At 34.0% G+C, this 19,856-nt stretch overlaps 3 protein-coding genes across 5 annotated transcripts in view; 2 read left to right on the top strand and 1 right to left on the bottom strand.

The window, feature by feature from the left end:
* LOC106131170 (uncharacterized) overlaps positions 1-19,856 on the bottom strand; it is a 142,320-nt gene that overhangs the window by 101,725 nt on the left and 20,739 nt on the right. The gene's annotated exons all lie outside the window — the stretch shown is intronic.
* On the top strand, positions 2,284-12,021 carry LOC106131289 (proton-coupled amino acid transporter-like protein CG1139). The gene is made up of 9 exons (XM_013330342.2): positions 2,284-2,475; positions 6,155-6,295; positions 8,270-8,420; positions 8,730-8,851; positions 9,624-9,708; positions 9,989-10,233; positions 10,646-10,864; positions 11,147-11,316; positions 11,689-12,021. The coding sequence occupies exons 1-9, from the start codon at positions 2,438-2,440 to the stop codon at positions 11,925-11,927; spliced, it is 1,410 nt and encodes a 469-aa protein (XP_013185796.2). The 5' UTR covers positions 2,284-2,437; the 3' UTR covers positions 11,928-12,021.
* Positions 13,656-19,768, top strand: LOC106131285 (NADH-cytochrome b5 reductase 2). Of its 3 annotated transcripts, none has more exons than XM_060944902.1 (6): positions 13,656-13,793; positions 14,980-15,193; positions 15,832-15,950; positions 16,416-16,620; positions 17,348-17,542; positions 18,536-19,768. In XM_060944902.1, exons 1-6 carry the CDS (start codon positions 13,767-13,769, stop codon positions 18,706-18,708), a joined length of 933 nt encoding a protein of 310 aa, XP_060800885.1. In that variant the 5' UTR covers positions 13,656-13,766; the 3' UTR covers positions 18,709-19,768. The 3 variants fall into 3 exon arrangements, with proteins under 3 accessions (XP_060800885.1, XP_060800886.1, XP_013185786.2); XM_060944903.1 differs by lacking the exon at positions 13,656-13,793 and adding an exon at positions 13,817-13,953; XM_013330332.2 differs by lacking the exon at positions 13,656-13,793 and adding an exon at positions 14,142-14,332.

Here is a 19,856-nt window from a genome sequence, read left to right as displayed (position 1 = left end):
AGTCTTTTCAAGATTGTTGGCTCTGTCTACCCCGCAAGGGAAATAGACGTGACGATATGTATGTATGTATGTATGTATAATGGTAGACTAATTCCGTTTCTACCAGTTAACCAACTATGTTTGTCATAGGCTGTAAAATAAGAAGTTGAAATTAATACTGCAAACATGAACACCAGGATGTGCGGTAAAATTAATCTTATATTGCTAAAAGTCGCGTTTTGGCGGCATATTTGAATATTTCATTTTCTTTTTCGATTTTTTAATAAAATAGCTGTAATAAAGGCAGAAAAGTATTTTTGTAGGGTTCCTTATAAACAAATAAATACCCTAAGATAGTTTTTAGAACTTTGTCAAATAGCCTATTGTACCTACCACCGGTATTGTACCACCGTTCTATCAATAAGTCAGCGATAGAAATATCTACTCAGGTCTTTAACTGGAAACAAGATATATTTCATACATTTTTCTTTATAAAACTCTTTCAAGATGATGCAACTGTGTTTACATTTATATCAAGCCCAGTGATACTGGCTGTTAATAAAATAGGTAACGATGCCAAAGTCGAAGTCGCTCGTGCATGAACTATAAATAGGCGATCTTGTGTGCCAAATCTACATTCACACTGTTAACAAATTAAAGGGCTCCTAGCGTGAGAAAATCATGTGAGAAAGATAGATAACACTCATTAAGTAGTTACATCTATCCGGGCCAAAAATTCTTCCTATGCGAATACCGTCGTTAATATAACTAGATATAATTATGCCAAATTCAATAGATAAAAATGTTAAAACAAGATCACTTCAAGTATCTCGTTATGTCCTCCATTAGACCATTATTAACCGGGATCACTCTTAAATGAGAAAATGTTTAGTGATCTGGGATGAAAATGAATTGAGCAAACCAGTCTGTAGGTAACATACGCCAGTTGGTCTTGGGTACCTACCGGTTGTATCTTCACGTCTTGGGAGATGAGTCCGAGACTCACCTATAACAATCAGTCTTGGATAAAATAAGTCAGGTTATTACATGAAGAGAATCCCGTTACTTTCGCAACCGTGGCTTGGAAATCCCGTTGCTAAAATATATGCAGGATTTCTCACCGGTAGTTTATATTTCGTACGAATTTTATTGGTACACCTCTGTATTTCTGAAATGAATACTTTAATAAGATAAGAAGATAGCTGATATTTACCAGGCGTCATTCAGACTTATTTGCATTTTTTATTTAATTTGGGATATCTGATAAGAATAGGCTTTGAGTATTGAAATAAATGAGATGATGCGTTTTGATAGACACAAAATCAACGATTTTGGCTGCCATACGCATTTTTTACCGACAATCAGTTATTTCAATACATACTACACGTTCATTTTTAGTTGTGGCAGAATGAAATATAGTGGTAAAGCTTAATCACTCAAAGTTCGCAGGTTCTAATTTCGAGGCAAGCATACTTTTTGGTTATTTTGTAATGAAGTTAATTATATTCCATTATGTATAGTGAGTGCGATAGTTGAGGCCAAAATGCTTGAAACTATACCTAATGGCCAGAAGCTGTAAGACATTTTTGCAAACAAGGCAAGGTGGGTCAAGCTTTAATTGAATTAACGTACAAATAGAATAGGTAATTAACATTCTCAAATCTCGAATTAAACATAGTCTTAACAAAAGAAACACTACTCCGAAATAAGCTGATCAATACAAACAATCGGCAACAATGATATCTGATTCAGTGAAAGAAATAATAGCCTTAGCTTACAACATGACCTAGCTTGATATGCTCGTACTAAATCATAGTCGTGTCTTTACTAGATTTAAGATTTATTCCAGCCAAAGCGAAATAAAAGACAGCCACTAGGGTTTAATGTAACCTAGAGATTGATGACAAAAAATAAAAAAAAATCATTTACCTACAACTTATTCGTAAAAAAAATTAAAGGATCGATTTGATTTTTTTAAAAAGGATTAATTGTTATCACTGACCAACGTAAAATCTTTGGCGAACCTCTTCACGGCATTTTAACTAGAATGGAGTCCTCAGCGAAGCTCATTCTGCTACGTACAATGAACACTGCAGTAAAATTATAATTAAAAAAAAAGACGCGACCAAATTGAAAATCCTCTTCTGTTTTAAAAGATCCCAACTGGAAGAAATTAACACGCAGTTTGTTGTAGGTACGGAAATTGTCTATTCTCCTTTGTATACTGGTATATAATAAAGGTTGTTGCCAAAACATACCTCATGACAGCACAGCATAGATATTTTGTATTTATAAACATCACCATTTGCAAGCCATCACTATATGAGCATTGAGTGGTCGCCACATTACGAAAGATGTCGTGCGCTCGTCAACATATCAAATTAAAAAAATAAACAATCGTTTACATTGTGGCAGTGTTTTTCTCTGGATTGTTAACATTAATGTTATCTGGTGCATCATGTCGAATAGTTACAATATGAAGGAATTCAGCTCAACGTAAGTATTTTTTTTATTATCAGATATTTGATATAGAAAATTTAATAAAAAAATATTCAATCGCAATTCAAAATGATGATTATAAAATATTCCAAATATATTTGGATATAAAAATTCTGAAACTTAGGCGCGTACTTACTGTCAATTTAACACGAGATACTAACGATACGATGTGATGTAAACGTTGATACTAAATATAAAAATAAATATTTATAGGACAGTACGCTATTGCTTATATATTGGAACCGGGGTGAACTCCAAATTAGATTTAATTTTGTTTATTAATTCTTATTTTACTCATGATAATATATTTTATTATTTTAAGAGGTAGCTACCACTCAAACAAGTTTTTCAACACCGAAATTTAAATGGATGGAATAATTTTCTTTAAATTTAAATATTTTTCTTTTCTTTCGTACGTTTTGATTCAAAATACATGACTAAATGACAATTCAATAAATAATTATTAATCCATACACGAAGATTTTTAGACACTTTCAAAGTTGAACCTAGTGTTGCAATGAATTATTTTCTACAAAATGCCAACAACAGCACACACAGATTTCAATACTTATAGTAGAAGCTATGGTATGTTACCCATTAAAGAATGAGAATATTTTTTTGTTGGAATTCGTTACGCTTACGCACTCTGTAAATATGTAGGTATCGCGCTGTAACGTTACACGTCTACTGAAGTCGACAAGAAGTGTCCAATTTAGTGTTCATGTATTTTAAGTTTATTATTTTTTCATACGATTAAATACGATATAATAACAGAAAGGTAGACAGATCCAACGGTCTTTAAAAAGGCCACATTCATCTATATGCTTTAATGATGAAATTAAGATTGAAATATGACAAGTAGGCTTAAGCCTTAAAGAAAAATCCCAAAATGCCTTTCATTTTACCATAGCAATTGCCCTATGTCAATACGCTTAATCGCTCATTTTAATGGAAATCTATTATTCCCTTTCGTCTTCTTTTTCATTGTAAGGATAAATAGAAGAAGAGGATTTGAATAAAACTTATAAAAACGGTTTCTCAAAATCGTTGAACCGGTTGATCACGCGGCCAGGAGTGTGGTTTAAGGTGATATCTCGTGACTATACCAGCATCTTGTGCTGTCACACGAGTGTCTTCCGCGCCATTGTATTATCTGTATTTATATTCGTTACAGCAGAACAAAGAAAAAATAAGAAATATGTCATAAAACTTTAAATTTTTCTTTGAAATTTGAAATGCACTTATAAAAAATCAATCTATCTGATAAGATTTAAAAAATTGATGCATTTAAAAAATTTCAATCTCCCTCGTGTTTATTCCTCATATATAGCAGTATGCCAAATTTTCTGTTGTTCGTATGAGAACGATATATCGTTTTTATAATACCACATGATTTCTATTTGTCGCTGGTAGAACCACATGTATAAAGTAATTATTGAACATAATTACTAGATGATGGCCAGGCTAGGCCAGTATAAGTTAGAAGCAATGTAACTGAAAGCGCCAGTGAGAGTCTGATAAATCCAGATTAGTAGATCATTGAAGTTCAATCATGCATTACAAATACATGTGTAATCCTCACTCTAACGTAAATATGCGTAATTAAAACCGATACCGAATGCTCAAATGATTTGTCATGTTGAGAGGATGAATGAAAGCAAGGTAACTAATAAGGTTGAAAAATAGGTAGGTATATACATATAATGAAAACCAGTAATTGTGATATTTTCCTCTTTTCCTTGTAACAATTTTCAAACAATATAAGTCGCGGTCATAATATTTGCATGAAAATGGTGCATATTTTTCCGCTATTTCGGTGCTGCCAATAAATAAAAGATTATGATAAACATTCCACAGCCATAGCATACGTAACGACAATTTTTTTTTTATTTCGTTTCTAAACGGGCGTGAAAAATGGTGTAGTGGTGGAGCATATTACAATAACCGATTTGGATTTGAATTTGACGTTGTCGAACAAGTTCCGAGAAAGGGCAAAGTAAAGCATCCACAGCTAATATTTGACCAATATACTCGTTAGATAAGGAAGAAGAAGGAATTAAACTACTAATACCTGAAACCTACAGATTTACCAAAAAAAATCCCTAGTTCTAGCGATTTTATTTTGGATTTCATCACCTTTCATACTTAAATATTTATTGATTTAATTTTCATTGCACAGAACACAAACCTATAGCACAATAAGCCGCAATTGCTCATTTCTAATTGTATTTTTCTTTGATGTACATAAATATATAAATAAATAATTAGGAAAATCGTAATCTTCTTGGCGTTTGTTCCCGTGTTTGCGCCATCTCTGAATCGAAGTTTATTTTCTCAGACCTATCTACGTAGGTATTTCATTTTTAATAAGATGTATAAGTTGAGAATATTACTTAGATACCCTTACATGCCATCGGATGGAATGAACTCAGAAAGAGACAGTAATACATGACCGCAGTGGAATTGAAACTTTACCTCTAGTTTATGAAAGAATTAAAAAGCACTCATCCGTCTCAGATTTAAAATTTATATTCAGTACCATTATCATAGACTATGCAGACATCATCTTAAAGTATCAGTTAATATCTTATCCAAATTGTATACATAGTAAAATAAAGCGAATTCAACTTTGTAGTACAAATGACTTGCACACGATGCCTAATAAGCCTTTAATTACACAACTCATTCCTTACACGGCCATTTTATGTCTCTATATTTAAATTAAGATACAATTATGACTTATCAGCAACTAAGCAAATATAATTCATACGTTAAAAGTATAATGAGATTACCTTTTTATTGGCAGGACTTTCAATGAATACTTTGTTTAACATAAAAAAAAAACACATCTTGCAATGTTGAACAAGGATAAAATTATGTAACAGGTACTTACATAATTTTATCCTTGTTCAACATTGCAAGATGTGTTTTTTTTTTAAATTTTTTTGTAAATCAATGGCGTAACTATCGATTTTTCTTATGGTCTCAGGGCGTAAGTTACAGTAGGCCCAGGGTTTACTTTCCAATGAAAAATACTATTAGTAATTTATCTAGTCTCAACATAAATACAAGAAGTCGCAAATAGTGTTATTTCTTACTGTCAAGACGATGAGATTTCTTGAAGAAGCAATATAATACGATGTTTACCTACTTAGTGTCTTTACAACAGGTTTAGTTAACTCTATTTTTCCTCATATGGAAGTGTAAAGTCGTTATCCTCATTGGACTAAGAAGTATAAACATAAATTTGATGTACTTACATAAATTTGATTTGATGTTCATACTGCCTCTGAATGCCTATTTCACAGAAAATACATACACTAAAAATCATATTTAGTATCGTACCTAGGCATCAATACAAAAAAAAATGAAATTAAGAATTATAATGGCGTGACTTCCTTAAATATGTAGACAAATATAATCGGAGCTTATGCTCGATGATTGTACTATAATAATATATCTATTTCGCGAAAGGCATAATAAACTTGGGATTGTGTTTTGCACGCTGGGTAAGCATCCTGTCGTCATCTGAATTTCAATAATTGCCGTCTTGTTAAATGTCTGCCTAAACAGCCTTGACTCTTGTGATTATTGGCTCTGTTTACCCCGTTTGTAAAAAGACGTGACGTGTGTGTTTATATACATAATGTTTTATATAAATAATGTCTATTTTCAGAGCCGTCATAACAGAGAATGGAATTTACCCTTCGACAATATCCATCAACACAATCAACACAAAATGTAAAGGCAAAGGGACTGAATTGGAAAGCGATGGCTATGATCCATTTAAGAATAGGAAGTTGGAGCATCCTAATTCGTACGTATATTATTTATTATTAATATTTATACATACATACATACATAAAATCACGCCTCTTTCCCGGAGGGGTAGGCAGAGACTACCTCTTTCCACTTGCCACGATCTCTGCATACTTCTTTCGCTTCGTCCACATTCATAACTCTCTTCATACAAGCTCGGCGGTTTCGGGTACTTTTGACCTGACCCTTTACCAGGACGTCCTTAATTTGATCAAGATACGTTCGTCTAGGTCTTCCCACTCCGACCTTTCCCTCCACACTCTCCTTGTATATCTGCTTAGTCAACCTGCTTTCATTCATCCTCTCCACATGACCGAACCATCTTAACATACCCTTTTCTATTCCTGTAACTACATCTTCTTTCACATCACAACATTCCCTTATCACGCTGTTCCTTATCCTGTCACTCAATTTCACACCCATCATACTCCTTAACGCGCTCATTTCCACTGCATTTATTCTGCTTTCATGCTTCTTTTGCCATACCCAACTTTCACTCCCATACATTAATGTCGGGACCAACACGCCCCTGTGCACAGCCAGTCGAGCCTTTTTGGATAGTTTCTGACTGCTCATAAAGGCATGCAAAGCTCCATTCACCATGTTCCCCGCGTTCACTCTCCTTTCAATATTACTATCATACTTGCCATCTGATGTAAACTTTGATCCTAGATATACAAACTCTTTCACTTGCTCCACTTTTTCTCCTCCAATCAAAATATTACATGCTGTCATTTCTTTCTCCATTTCAAAAACCAGTGTTTTAGTTTTACTTACGTTCACTTTCATTCCTTTCTCTTTTAAAGCTTCATGCATACAGTTTACCATCTCCTGTAACTCCTCCGCTGATGACGCCAGTATAACCTGATCGTCGGCATAGAGCAGACATTTGACGAGTAACTCATTCATCCTTAATCCACTTTTAGACTCTTTCAAATCTGTCAAACAGCTATCCATAAATAGGTTGAACAGCCACGGTGACGCAACACATCCTTGCCTAACGCCTTTCTCAATCTTAAACCACTCAGTGTGCGCTCCGTTTATCCTGACACAAGCACTCGAATCCTCATATAAGGATTTCAGTGCTCGTATTAAGAGACTGCTCACCCCATGCATAGAAAGTGCTGACCACAATTCATTCCTCTCAACTCTGTCATAGGCCTTTTCCAGATCTACGAATGTGCAATAGACTTTTTGACTCTTGGCCAAAAACTTTTCGGCTATGCACCGCAAGGAAAAGACCTGATCAGTACATCCCATTCCCTTTCGAAATCCCGCTTGAGCATCCCATATTTTGTCATCAGTTTCATTCCTGACTCTATTAATCAATACCTTAGCATACAATTTGCCGACGACGCTAAGCAGGCTTATACCACGATAATTTTTGCAGTCCAGCTGTGACCCTTTTCCTTTGTAAAGTGGCATTAATATTTATTCGGAACAAAAAAGTAATATTCCTCATATTTGTTTGTTTATTTCGTCCTTGAAATGCTTATTTACAGGCAATTTTTGTTGTTTCCAACACAGGTTTTCTAGATAAACAAAAACGTTATGAAACCAATATGTTTTATAATAAAGCGTATAATTTTAATAACAATGTAGTAGTAACCTATAAGAAAAGTTGTTAAAGTATATCAAAAGATTCATTCAGATAAGTAGATAATCGGTATTTATACTTAACTAACTGTGCCCGCGACTTCGTCCGTGTAGAATAGTTAGCCTAAGTCCTCAAGGATAAATAATTTCCCCCGGTTTTTCACATTTTCCATTATTTCTTCACTTCTAATAGTTGCAGCGTGATGTTATATAGCCTTAAGCCTGCCTCGGTAAACGGTCTATTTAACACAAAAAGAATTTTTCAATGCGATCCATTAATTCCTGAGATTAGCGCGATCAAACAAACAAACTTTTCAGCTTTATAATATTAGTATAGATAAAAAAAAGGAATCAGCTTTTTCGTTTCTTATTCTAGGGACGCGCGGTCTTTCGCCAACCTGCTCAAGTCCTCCTTAGGTTCTGGCATCCTGGCTATGCCAGCAGCTTTCAAAAACGCCGGATCTGTAGTCGGTATATTTGGCACCATTATTTTGGGATACATTTGCACACATTGCGTTTATTTGTTGGTAAGTATCACACTAATCGACATTCTTCAATTTTTTATCAGATTCCTACTCTTCTATTTAAGGACTTTATTCACATTTTTGGTGTTATGCAGAAAGATAACTGTATTAATTTTACTATATATTGTCGAAGAAGTGACAAAGAAGGTATTACTTAAACACTACCTTTAACGAACCTGAAGATTTGAAGTAAACGTAAAGTCAAGTCAAGTCTTAAGATAGAGATTACCTACTATAATCAAACATAGAATCATATAAATAAACATCTAGATAACTTAATTTTAACATTTAACTTTAATTTTTGTATTTCAGGTAAAAACATCACAGGACGTATCTAAAGTGTCAAAAGTGCCATCTTTAGGGTACGCCGAAACAGTTGAGGCGGTGTTTGCTACGGGCCCACGACCTCTCCGGAAGGTTTCAAAAGCTTCAAGGTATTTTTGCTACTACTTATTTGTCGATATCGTCTGTTTTATTTGGCCATATTTATTTGAAATTTGTAATTCACCTCATAAACCTATAAAATGATCTAGGCAACGTCAAAATTTTATTTTTATAATACGTGTGTACCTCTCAACTAAGTATATTTATCTCTAAAAAAATTTCATCGAGCTATTCAGTCGTCTGTAGTAATATAATGATAATGTCAATGAGCTTGATCTTGCCAATAAGCACATTGTAGGGACCAGACTGATAAAAAGTGACCCAGAGACTCGGCCAATATATGCCAATTAATTATTATTAGGTAATTTGGCAACCTTGATTCGTGATAAAACACACAATGAATGTACTGTTCGCAACTGTCTATTTCGCATTGATTTATCACACCCAAGATTGAATATTTCAGTGAACAAGCTTTTACAATTTTATGATAAAAACCATCTTGTTGTTTCTTGACATATTCAGGCAACTAAATATTACGCAACCACGTTCAACCAAGTTCTTTTTTGTACCTTTACTTCCTACGTACTTTAAGCGCTCTCCCGATCCTTTATAAAGAAATTTTTAATCATATACGTAATCACAAAAATAGTCAGGACATTTTAAAATATCTATCTGTTGAATGTATATGGCCTTGACCATATATCTAATTTTAAATTATACATATAATTATACAAAAAGCCATAAATCATTCATCTTCTCAGTCTACCAAAATACAGAGTTTTGTCACGTGATTGTAATATTTTCGTTGTATGCACGTTCCAGGATATTTATAGACTGGGCAATGGCTTTCACCATTCTTGGCGCCTGCGCAGTGTATGTCATACTACTCGTTGAATCAGTTAAACAGGTATTTGGAATTGTTACAATTTCTTCGTCATGCAATCAATATTAGATACACAAAGGAGTAACATAAAATTTTACATCCCGTCACCAGCGACATGTTTCGTCATTATGATTGTATGATATATGATTTGTATAATTCATAAGAATTGTAATGATCATTATAAGTAGTTTTTTTCCTTCAATAATCTAACTAATTCATAAAGTTTTTTTTTTTCAATTTCTATCTTCCCGTTTGCATAAATTCCGTACTACCAAATGTTTATAAAACTTTATAACCTTTTCAGATTATCGACCATTTCTACAAAGACAATGGTATAGATGAGACGATGTACTGTCTTTACTTCTTAGTGCCTCTTCTTCTATTCACCCAAATCAAGAACCTAAAGTACTTGGCGCCATTTTCTGGGTTCGCCAACGTGCTGCTGGTCATCACGTTTCTGATCTGCTTGTACTATATCTGCGGAGAATTCCCAGACGTAGCAACTAGACCGACGTCCGTTGACGTCGGGAGATTACCCCTGTTTATCGGGTAAGTCTAAGATTCGCAATCTTATCTCACTATTTCGGTCTATGCCACTACAGTTGTAAAAGTATAGTCATTGTAATACCAGCGTAAAGCGCTTTATCATTCGTTAATCTATAGATTTATAATGTTTCTTTGATTTTTTGACAAAAACGAAAACAAGTTGATAACATTATTGCTTCTTGCTAGTTCTACGAGTAATCTACGCAAAAATAAATCTCTATTCTTTTCCACTTAAGTATTTAAAAGAAGGAAAGTTTGCAACTCATGACTTCTTGCATACCTATAATATGATCATAGTCATATTGATAGAAGTATTAATAGAAAATTAATGGTGATTCTCAAATACCTCATAACTATGCCTTACCTAAAATTATTCATGACGAATTTTTTCAACCAAATATAAACTTTATTTCAGTACAGTTATTTTCGCAATGGAAGGCATTGGGGTGGTGCTACCGGTTGAGAATACGATGGCGAAACCCCAACATTTCCTGGGCTGCCCAGGAGTCCTCAACATTACAATGTCAGTCGTAGTACTCCTGTACATGTTCATGGGCTTCTTGGGCTACATACGTTACGGTGATGACGCTAAAGGAAGCATAACTCTCAATCTCCCCACTGGAAAAGATGAAATGTAAGTTAAATAGAATAATAAAAAATTATTCGCAAGACTGGTGAATTAGGTATACATAAAGCAACTAAAGGACGATAAACAAATATATCAAAAACTAAAAAAGCTGAAAATTCAATACAAAAATAAGTTTTGGTGAGAGAGAAAAAGATATTCCATGTTTTTATTCAATGTTACCTGATACGAAACGCTTCTTTTGGTATTGTTTGTTTATTGTATCCCATTGGTTTGCCTAACTATATTATTTAATGGTATGACAACAAATTGTTTTTTTTATATTTCCAGTCCTGCGCTGATGGCGAAGTGTTTCATCGTTTTCGCTATATTTTTCACGTACACACTCCAGTTTTACGTGCCAATGGAAATAGTGTGGCGTAACACTAAGCAACACGTGAAACAACAGTACCATAATACTGCCCAAGCTATAATGCGAGCAGTCTTCTCAGCACTTACAGGCAAGTACTCAATTCATACTCAATAACTTACCTATCGCATTTAATAAATTATTGCATTAAATAAATTATTGCATTCCGTTAACATGGTAACAAATCCACATACATAACACTCAAAACACACCCTCCCTCTATAGAGATCGGGTACAAAGTACAGGATCGAGGGTCCTCTAAGGGAAAACACAACAATTAGTTAAGTTGACCCAAAATTACGACAGTAGCTGATCAAACGTGTGCATAGTATTAAAAAACCGGTTTATGAGATACAGACAGATAAAGCTTAGCGTTCCATTTATACAGTTACGAAACCTGAAATATCCTAAGTACTGAAGAGAATTTCGCATTTTTATATCAATTTCTGGTTTATTATTACAGTGGCCGCAGCAGCAACTCTGCCGAAGCTAGAGCAAGTTATTGGTCTGGAAGGAGCGTTCTTCTATTCATTCCTAGGTCTTATTGCACCCTCCATCTTGGATCTCATTTTCAACTGGGAAAGAGGCCTCGGAAAATACAAATGGATCCTCATTAAAGACGTGCTGCTAATAGTATTCGGGACATTTGTCCTTATCACTGGTGTGACGCAAAGCATTAGAGAAATTGTGAGGACTATGTGATTCTGTGATGAATTTTATTTAATTATAAGTGAAAATTACAGTATTATACTAAGTATGATGTGGTAATTTTAGCCAGATTTATTATATTATTATTTAACAAAAATGTGTGTTATTTTTACTTAGACCTTCTACTTTAGATTTTGCCATATAAGGCCATGGGCGAGCCACCTGTCACTGTCTGAATCTCCATTAAATCAAGCACCTGCATGCGGTTATTCAAGATATTTAGGAGAATTTTGTTGACAAGCAAAAAAAGTTTCGTCCATCTAGTTTGCACAATATTTCGTTCTCATCATCTCTCAGGAAAAGTGATTTTATTTGAAAAATGGAAAAAAAACAATATTTTCGAGATTTGAGACCAAGCCAGATGTGGTGCCCACGTGTGCACTTCAATTTAAAATTTTAACGAAATCGTTAGAGCCCTTTTCGAAATTTATGACAGGAAAAATTTGGATAGGATTATAGGATTTGAGTAAATCCTATACACTTATCGAAATTGTAGTTTGCGAACTTGATTGTTGCAGATCGTACTAGGCACTAGTAGTCAGTCGCATGCTCTATTCTACCTATATGACGGTCGTGAGGCTGCACTGCGCCGTTTAATACACATTTAATCGAGTCTGTCCGAGTCGGTACAACCAAGGTTGGATGAAGGCATTAGTTGGCTCGGTAGGCTCGTGCGGTGTGGGCACCGCAATCGCTGACTAAAACTCTATTCTTATATAACCCGACACTGGCAAAACAGCTTATGAAGAAGCTTAATTGTCACAACCATTATTTTCCTATTGGTGATTGTCACAAGTCGATACTCTAAAGGTCACAACCAAGAAAAGTAAAATAATCTATGAAAATAATAGATTTTAGAATAAGAGACTTTTTGGCGGGAACCCAAACGTCATGTTGTTTTATGCTATAGCGGGAGCAATGATTCAGCTTCACCACCATACGAAAGATCTTCCGCCAGGCTAGGTGTGGTGCCTAAGGAACCGCGGCTCCGACGATGTTGAGTCGAAGTAAAATCTTTGCACGATTTAAATTCTTCGCTGCTATTGGCTGAGCGCGTCAATTTCTTCGCGATAATTGACAGATGATGTTTGACGTAAGCGATGTCACCACAGTACTTTTGATGTTGTCCCTAAAAAACCCAAGAAAGAGCGAAGTAAAGCACCCACAGCTATTATTCGACCAAAACAAAGTATATTCCTATGAACTATAGAATTGTCTAAACTCTAAACATTGACAAAAAAACCTAATGAAAAAGTTTGATTGCCAAAACGAAGAAATGAAAAATAAGAGAGTTCGTAATGTTAGTGTCACTGCCAAATGCCAAAACTAAAATGGCGGCAAGTTTGACTTTCATCAGCTCAACTATTCAAAAAATAAAAATACAATTTTGAAGTGAACCTGTAAAGAAAGTAATGTAATTTCGTGTAATCTGTTCTTATTCTGTTTCCTTATGTTAGACAAACTTGTTCTTTATTGTTATTTTAGTTTTGGTTAAACTTGATTACAATTTTAAAACTACAGAAAAGAAAACTAAACGTCTGGCATGCGAAGCCAAGAAAATACATCCGCAGAAAACATTCTATTTTGGTCTCGATTGTCATCTCCCAAAACAGTGAAAGGTAGCCGAACCATACCATACGACTGGTAGGTACGTATTTCTGAAATTCTTTCCTCAATCGTCGAGTTAGTTACGTTTACGGAGTTACGTGAATAGTCAGCGATTCCACTTCGCTGAGTTTTAAACTTTTTCCCTTCACATCGCCGAATGAAAATGTCCAAATAACCCTATTTAAGTGAATTTGAAATTTTCCAATTCTAAGCAAATTTGTTACTATGTCTTATAATATCAACTCGAAAATCGTAAGTAAAAACTATCACGTATTGTAGGTTATTTTTAAGACTATCAAATCACTTATCTTATTTAAACTGATAATACATTTATTAGATATGTATTTAAATGTATTACGATTATTAATGTGCAAACTGCTGGTGAACCAACATGAGTGAAATAACAAGTCCGGTTAGTGCACTCACGTAATTATATTCACTATCGTACCCGTGTTTTTGTGGATAATCGTCGTAAAACTAATATAAATAGTTAAAATTATATCTAACGTATCTACCTACTCATATTAAATTATTAGGTGTTATTCGTTTTTTTATCAGTGGTTGATGTTTTCATGGTTAATTAACTGCATAAAAAAATCTTGAATGTCACCACAACAATGAACAAATTTGTCTTATTCAGTTATTGTGAAGATTGTGTACATATCAGTAGTGTGTGTTAGATAGTATTAATTAATTTACTGTATGCTTTACCAAGAACATATACCAAAGTCAGTGAAATCATGAATAATTTAGAGGCAGCAGCTAATGATTTTGTTGAGAATAAACTACCAGTATGTATTTTTGGCTCTAGATTTACCTACTCTGGATATTAAAAAATAGTTTAAAAATACATATAATTCTTAATGATAACAAACCAAAGGGACATGATTTCTTATTCTATACTCTATATTTGGCAAATATGTTTAATTTGTTTGAGAAATTAATGTCATGTGCATAACCTTTCAATATTTTTGGTTGTTACTTAACTTTGACCTTCAGAATCACCTTACTGTTATCAAAACATGAGCAATCACATAACGTGATGATTTATCAATTTTGTTCAAACATGACTAAGGGTTTTATCTTGGCCACTTATTTTGTTCTACTGTGTTAAATTATACTTTATATTTCCCAGTAAGGAACCTTTATTTTAGGTTCTATATTGATTCACTTTTGTTTTATTTTTGACACTATTTGTGACCTTAATGAGGACCTATGATATATGTTAAAATGTAATGTAATATGGCAAAATCTAATTACTTAAACCATTTACATTCCTACTAGGAAAAGCTAGGTTTAATGTTACAATAGTAATACCTGATAGATTTGTATTGAAAACATCATCAAATTATGTAAAAAGCATTGGCAAACAAAAAACTTACATGGCTAGTTTTATTTTTTTTTATGTTTTGATCTAGTATATTTTACTTCTTTGCAGGTTATTCCCATCCTAGTTGGAGTGGGTTCAATTGTCGTACTAGCGACTGTGTTGGCCAACTGTGCGTGGGGCAAAAAGTCTACAAAAGGCAAGAAGAAGGTAGCCTTAGTCGACCCAAACACTAAGTACCAGTTGCCTCTTGTGGAACGGGAAGAAATCAGCCATGACACAAGGAGGTTCCGTTTTGGACTGCCATCAAAAGAACATGTGCTAGGTAAAACTAGCCTTAATTATTAGAAAATAGTTAATCCTGAATCTCAATTATACTTCATAATCTTGAGCATTTCCAAAAAACATATTTTTTTTTTTTTTTTGTTTTTATCAGAAAAATAATGGTAAAAAATGTCTTTTCCAAAGCACAACATAAAGTCAAAGCCGAATATGCTGGAAGCATACACTGAATAGCCAGACTTTATATTTATTGATATTATCAGTTGTGAAATAGATTAGGTCCCGGTTTGAAATGTGTGATGCTCAGATAGGCACAGGTTCAAACCAATGACAATTTTCGAAGTTATGTACATTTGTTTGAATACTAACCGATTCTCTTACTGTGAGGAAACCTGCATATTCAGGCAACTGCATGTGTTACCATGATCAATCCAAAACAGATTAGTTTTACCTGCAAAGTTTGAGGAGGTCGGATGTAAAACACCTGACTCACCCAATCCAGGATCAATGATCAAAGGCATATCCCAGGCTCCTCTAGAGTTGTGAGGATGTAACCGGGATTAAGGCCAGGAGGAAGAAGTTATGTTGAATTAAAATGAAAGCTAAAAGCTTTCAAGTACATTCATTATGAAGGAGCTCACAAGATTTTTAATAATATTCATAACAATATGTACTTTGCAGGTCTTCCCATAGGACAACATATTCACTTATCAGCGAAGATTGACGATGACCTCATTATCAGAGCATACACACCAGTGTCCAGTGATGATGATAAGGGCTATGTTGATTTGGTTGTCAAAGTAAGTAGAAATGATGTATTCATAATTGCTTCATCTGTAAACAGCATTAAACATTGATCCTTACTTCAACCATTGATCTATTGGAAGATACACATACATAAAATTGGTCGCAGCCATGTCCACATCCGTCATAACTTTTGTAAAAAAGTAAACCCTACAATTGATATCTTCATTTCTTAAAGCCCGTTAAATTTCAAAACTTCTTCTAAGTGTAACAAACACTTACCCGAAAACCGCATCATAAACGGTTCAGCAAAACGCAAAATGTATAGATAATGATAATGGCAGACAAACATTCGTACATACGGGTCTAACTAAGAACCATCTTTTTTGAAGGTGTTTGAAAAGTTTTCACAGCAGGTTAAGTACTACAACTGGGAATGCAATTAGAATTCAACTACATATTTAGATAAGCCATAATAAATAATATAGAAATACCATTTTAATTATTTAATAAATTTCCAGGTATATTTTAAAAATATCCACCCAAAATTCCCTGAGGGTGGTAAAATGTCTCAGCATATGGAACAGATGAAACTTGGCGAAACTATCGACGTGCGAGGACCTTCAGGTAGACTACAGTATTCTGGAAAAGGCCTGTTCCTCATCAAGAAGTTGAGGAAGGACCCTCCTACCAAGGTTACTGTGAAGAAACTCAACATGATTGCTGGTAATTCATACTTTATTTGTTCGAGATAGAGTTACAGTAACTACTTATAATAAAGTAGCTATTGTTTTTATGTAGGTATACTTATGACAAATAAAAAAAATTGATAGTAATATGCCAATTTAAAAAGTAATTTTTAAAGGCAATAATTAATTTAAATAATTTCGTCTGTTTATTGCCTTTTCACGATTTAGTCAAAATGTTAAAATCTCTTTAGCTGACAATAAGAAACTTTTCATTTAGCCTAGTGTTAAGGAAACAGCGATTCAAACTCAAAATATTTATTGCATAACTGTGTAAACATGTAGATGGAAATACATTTAACAGTATCAACAGTTTGCCCCTTCAGGCATGCAATATTTTTTATTATTGAAAATACTAACGTATAGATTCAGGTACAAATTATTCTGCATATCTACTTGAAAACTATATTAACTGATAATGAAAGATGATAATTATCTGTACTTTTTGCTTAAAAGGAGGCTCCTGTACCCAGAATTATTAGTTTCCTAATATTTATTTTTATTTTTAATTATTGTGGTGTAAAATAAAAAATGTGGAATAATCTATTTGTTCTACAAGTTGGACGTTCAAATCTGATTGAGGTCAAACCTATTAAATAGTTAACGCGATTTCACAACACCTCGTTAGCGACGGTCTCCGTTCGTAAAAACAGGTGTTAGACATTATGTACAATGTGACACCTGAACAACAATTACTCTGTTCCCAGGTGGTACTGGCATCACTCCAATGCTACAATTGGTGAGACACATCTGCCAAGATGCCAATGACCCCACGGAGCTTCGCCTGCTGTTCGCCAACCAATCTGAACAGGACATCCTGCTTCGGGACGAACTCGAGAAATTCCAGAAAGAATATCCATCACAGTTCAAAGTTTGGTACACTGTGGACCGACCTACTGAAGGTAAATAATAAAACTATATTATTAAATACATATAGTATTTCCCGGCGGAACCGGGACAAAAGGGTGTATTCATATCAATGATGATCACTTGAGATTCATCGTCATCATTCCACGGAAATGAAACAAATGAACACAAGTTCATATAAGCAACCCTCTTTACATCTCGAAATTATCTCGCATTCGATAACTTTCAACCGTAAATAAATAAATAACTTCGCCAATATTGTAATCTAACCGTGCACGATCTCACGTCGTAAGATAAATGACGATAAATTACAACATCACCGCGTCATAAAATATTGACATAGTTTTATCTCAGGTGTTCACGGCAATAGAATTCGAACGTAACATATCTTTATCGATACCATGCAACTACAATCACAATCTGATAAATAGAAACCGATTAAATATTTTCATGATACCTATTATGAATATTTTAATGTCAAGTCACGAGCTCTAGTCCGCATGGCTTCAGTATGAAGTATTCATGTATGAAGATCCGTCGGTAACTATTTGCATGTTATGCGAATACATGCATTTGATCTCTCCTCTTTGCGCTTACATCCCCTACCCTACTCTACGGGTAGGCAGAAACTATATTTCCACTTGCCGTGTTCGGAATATTCGAACAGAGAAATAAGAGGAAGAAACTTAACTCCAAAAATGAGTTTGTGTAAGTATTCTTCAATCCAAATTATTGTTTTCATCAACATTTACTACCCTGCTACGTAATTTGTGCGATGGCAGAGCGATTCCAAAGCACAACAATGTAAATGGAGAATGCTACTGAAGAACAGAGATGATAAAAAGAGAAACAAAATGAGTGTCTTTTTTATTTGTGCCGGGAACCATACGACACGGTTATATTGACATCTGCTTAACATGCCTTTTGCACTCAAAAAGCCGTTTCCAGTACATAATATTCATATTTAACCAAAGTCAAATCTTTTTATCAATTGACTTTAAACAAAACTTTTTCCTTTCTTTCAACAGGTTGGAAATACAGCTCAGGTTTCATCAACGACGAGATGATCAAAGAACATTTGTTTGCGCCGGGCGATGATGTACTGGTACTGATGTGCGGGCCGCCGCCCATGATCAACTTCGCCTGCACTCCGGCCTTAGATAAACTGGGATACAAACCGGAATTGCGTTTCGCCTACTAAAGCGTAGTTTTATACATATAAACTTTGAAAAATATTACTGTAAAACTACTAATTTTTTTACATGATATAGACTTGTCAAAATACCTACTACTACTAGTTTCATGGTTCCGACATGAATTTGTCGCGTCCTGCGCAAGAGTGAGTTAAAAAAAAATGTGGAGTCGCGCAGAAATCTGACCCTCCTATGATTTTGGTTTGTATGAACCATAAACCTGCTTCAAATAACGGAATAATAAACGCCAAATATATTATTTGCTTGACATGTGATGGTCGGTTCGAAATCTGTGACCACTAAGTATTTGCGATTTTCGTAATTACTAGTGAATAGCGTTAAAAGTTCAAAGATAAGATTTTGTGTCTAATATCTACGCACAAAAGTCGATATTACTCGTCATATCATTATTTACATTGAAAATGAGTAATTAAATTTAAAGTCCATTATGCTAAATATATCACACAGTGTTTTATTATTTTAAAAACATGATTACATACGTAAGCAAAACAAAAACATTAAATATTATTTATTACAAAAACCCAGGAGACTTCTTATGTTAAACTAGCAATTGCTCGCGACTTCGTTCGCTGTAAAGTTTACAGAAAAAGCTAGCCCCCTTTATTGCCCCATTATAATATCATTCAATAACAGACATAGGTCAGTACTATTTTAAATACAATAAATTATCATTTCAATTACCAAATTAAGTTACTGTCATGGTGTATAAGGTATTTTTTTAAGTTTTGTAAGATAGTCAATTCAGTTAAACGCTGTTTTTAGATATTATATTTTTGAGGAAGTTGGTTATTTTCAATCAAACTTATTCTATCATTGTATATGACATCTATAAGTTTAACGATGGTTTTAAGATATTTTTATTTTTTATCTCTACTATACGTACAAGTACACGTACCATTGATATCACATCTCGTGTTTGTTGCAGAATAGGAAATTGTGGGTATATTGTGTAGTTAAGGCAAAGTGAAAATATTGTTATTACCTAATGATATTACTATGTGTGTGAGCGTAGATGCAGGAACGTTGTTTTAATAAACTTTTTTTATATTCGCTTATTTTAATTAATATTTAATACTTTGAACCACTTCAGGACAATTATTTAAATCAAAGTGAAATGAATTTACTCTCAAGAGAA

Source organism: Amyelois transitella, chromosome 6 (genome assembly GCF_032362555.1).
Source record: "Amyelois transitella isolate CPQ chromosome 6, ilAmyTran1.1, whole genome shotgun sequence".
Lineage (NCBI taxonomy): Eukaryota > Metazoa > Arthropoda > Insecta > Lepidoptera > Pyralidae > Amyelois > Amyelois transitella.
The sequence above is the reverse complement of the archived record's forward strand: the minus strand, read 5'-3'. Positions and strand labels throughout refer to the sequence as shown.

Bases quoted from the DNA above. Each gene is read 5' to 3' on its own strand.
- LOC106131289 (XM_013330342.2), top strand. From the start codon at position 2,438: ATGTCGAATAGTTACAATATGAAGGAATTCAGCTCAAC. The intron at 8,852-9,623 runs GTATTTTTGCTA...TGCACGTTCCAG, and splicing joins AAGGTTTCAAAAGCTTCAAG to GATATTTATAGACTGGGCAA. The intron at 10,865-11,146 runs GTAAGTTAAATA...TTATATTTCCAG, and splicing joins CCCACTGGAAAAGATGAAAT to TCCTGCGCTGATGGCGAAGT.
- LOC106131285 (XM_013330332.2), top strand. From the start codon at position 14,282: ATGAATAATTTAGAGGCAGCAGCTAATGATTTTGTTGAGAATAAACTA. The intron at 14,333-14,979 runs GTATGTATTTTT...ACTTCTTTGCAG, and splicing joins TTGTTGAGAATAAACTACCA to GTTATTCCCATCCTAGTTGG. The intron at 15,194-15,831 runs GTAAAACTAGCC...TGTACTTTGCAG, and splicing joins ATCAAAAGAACATGTGCTAG to GTCTTCCCATAGGACAACAT.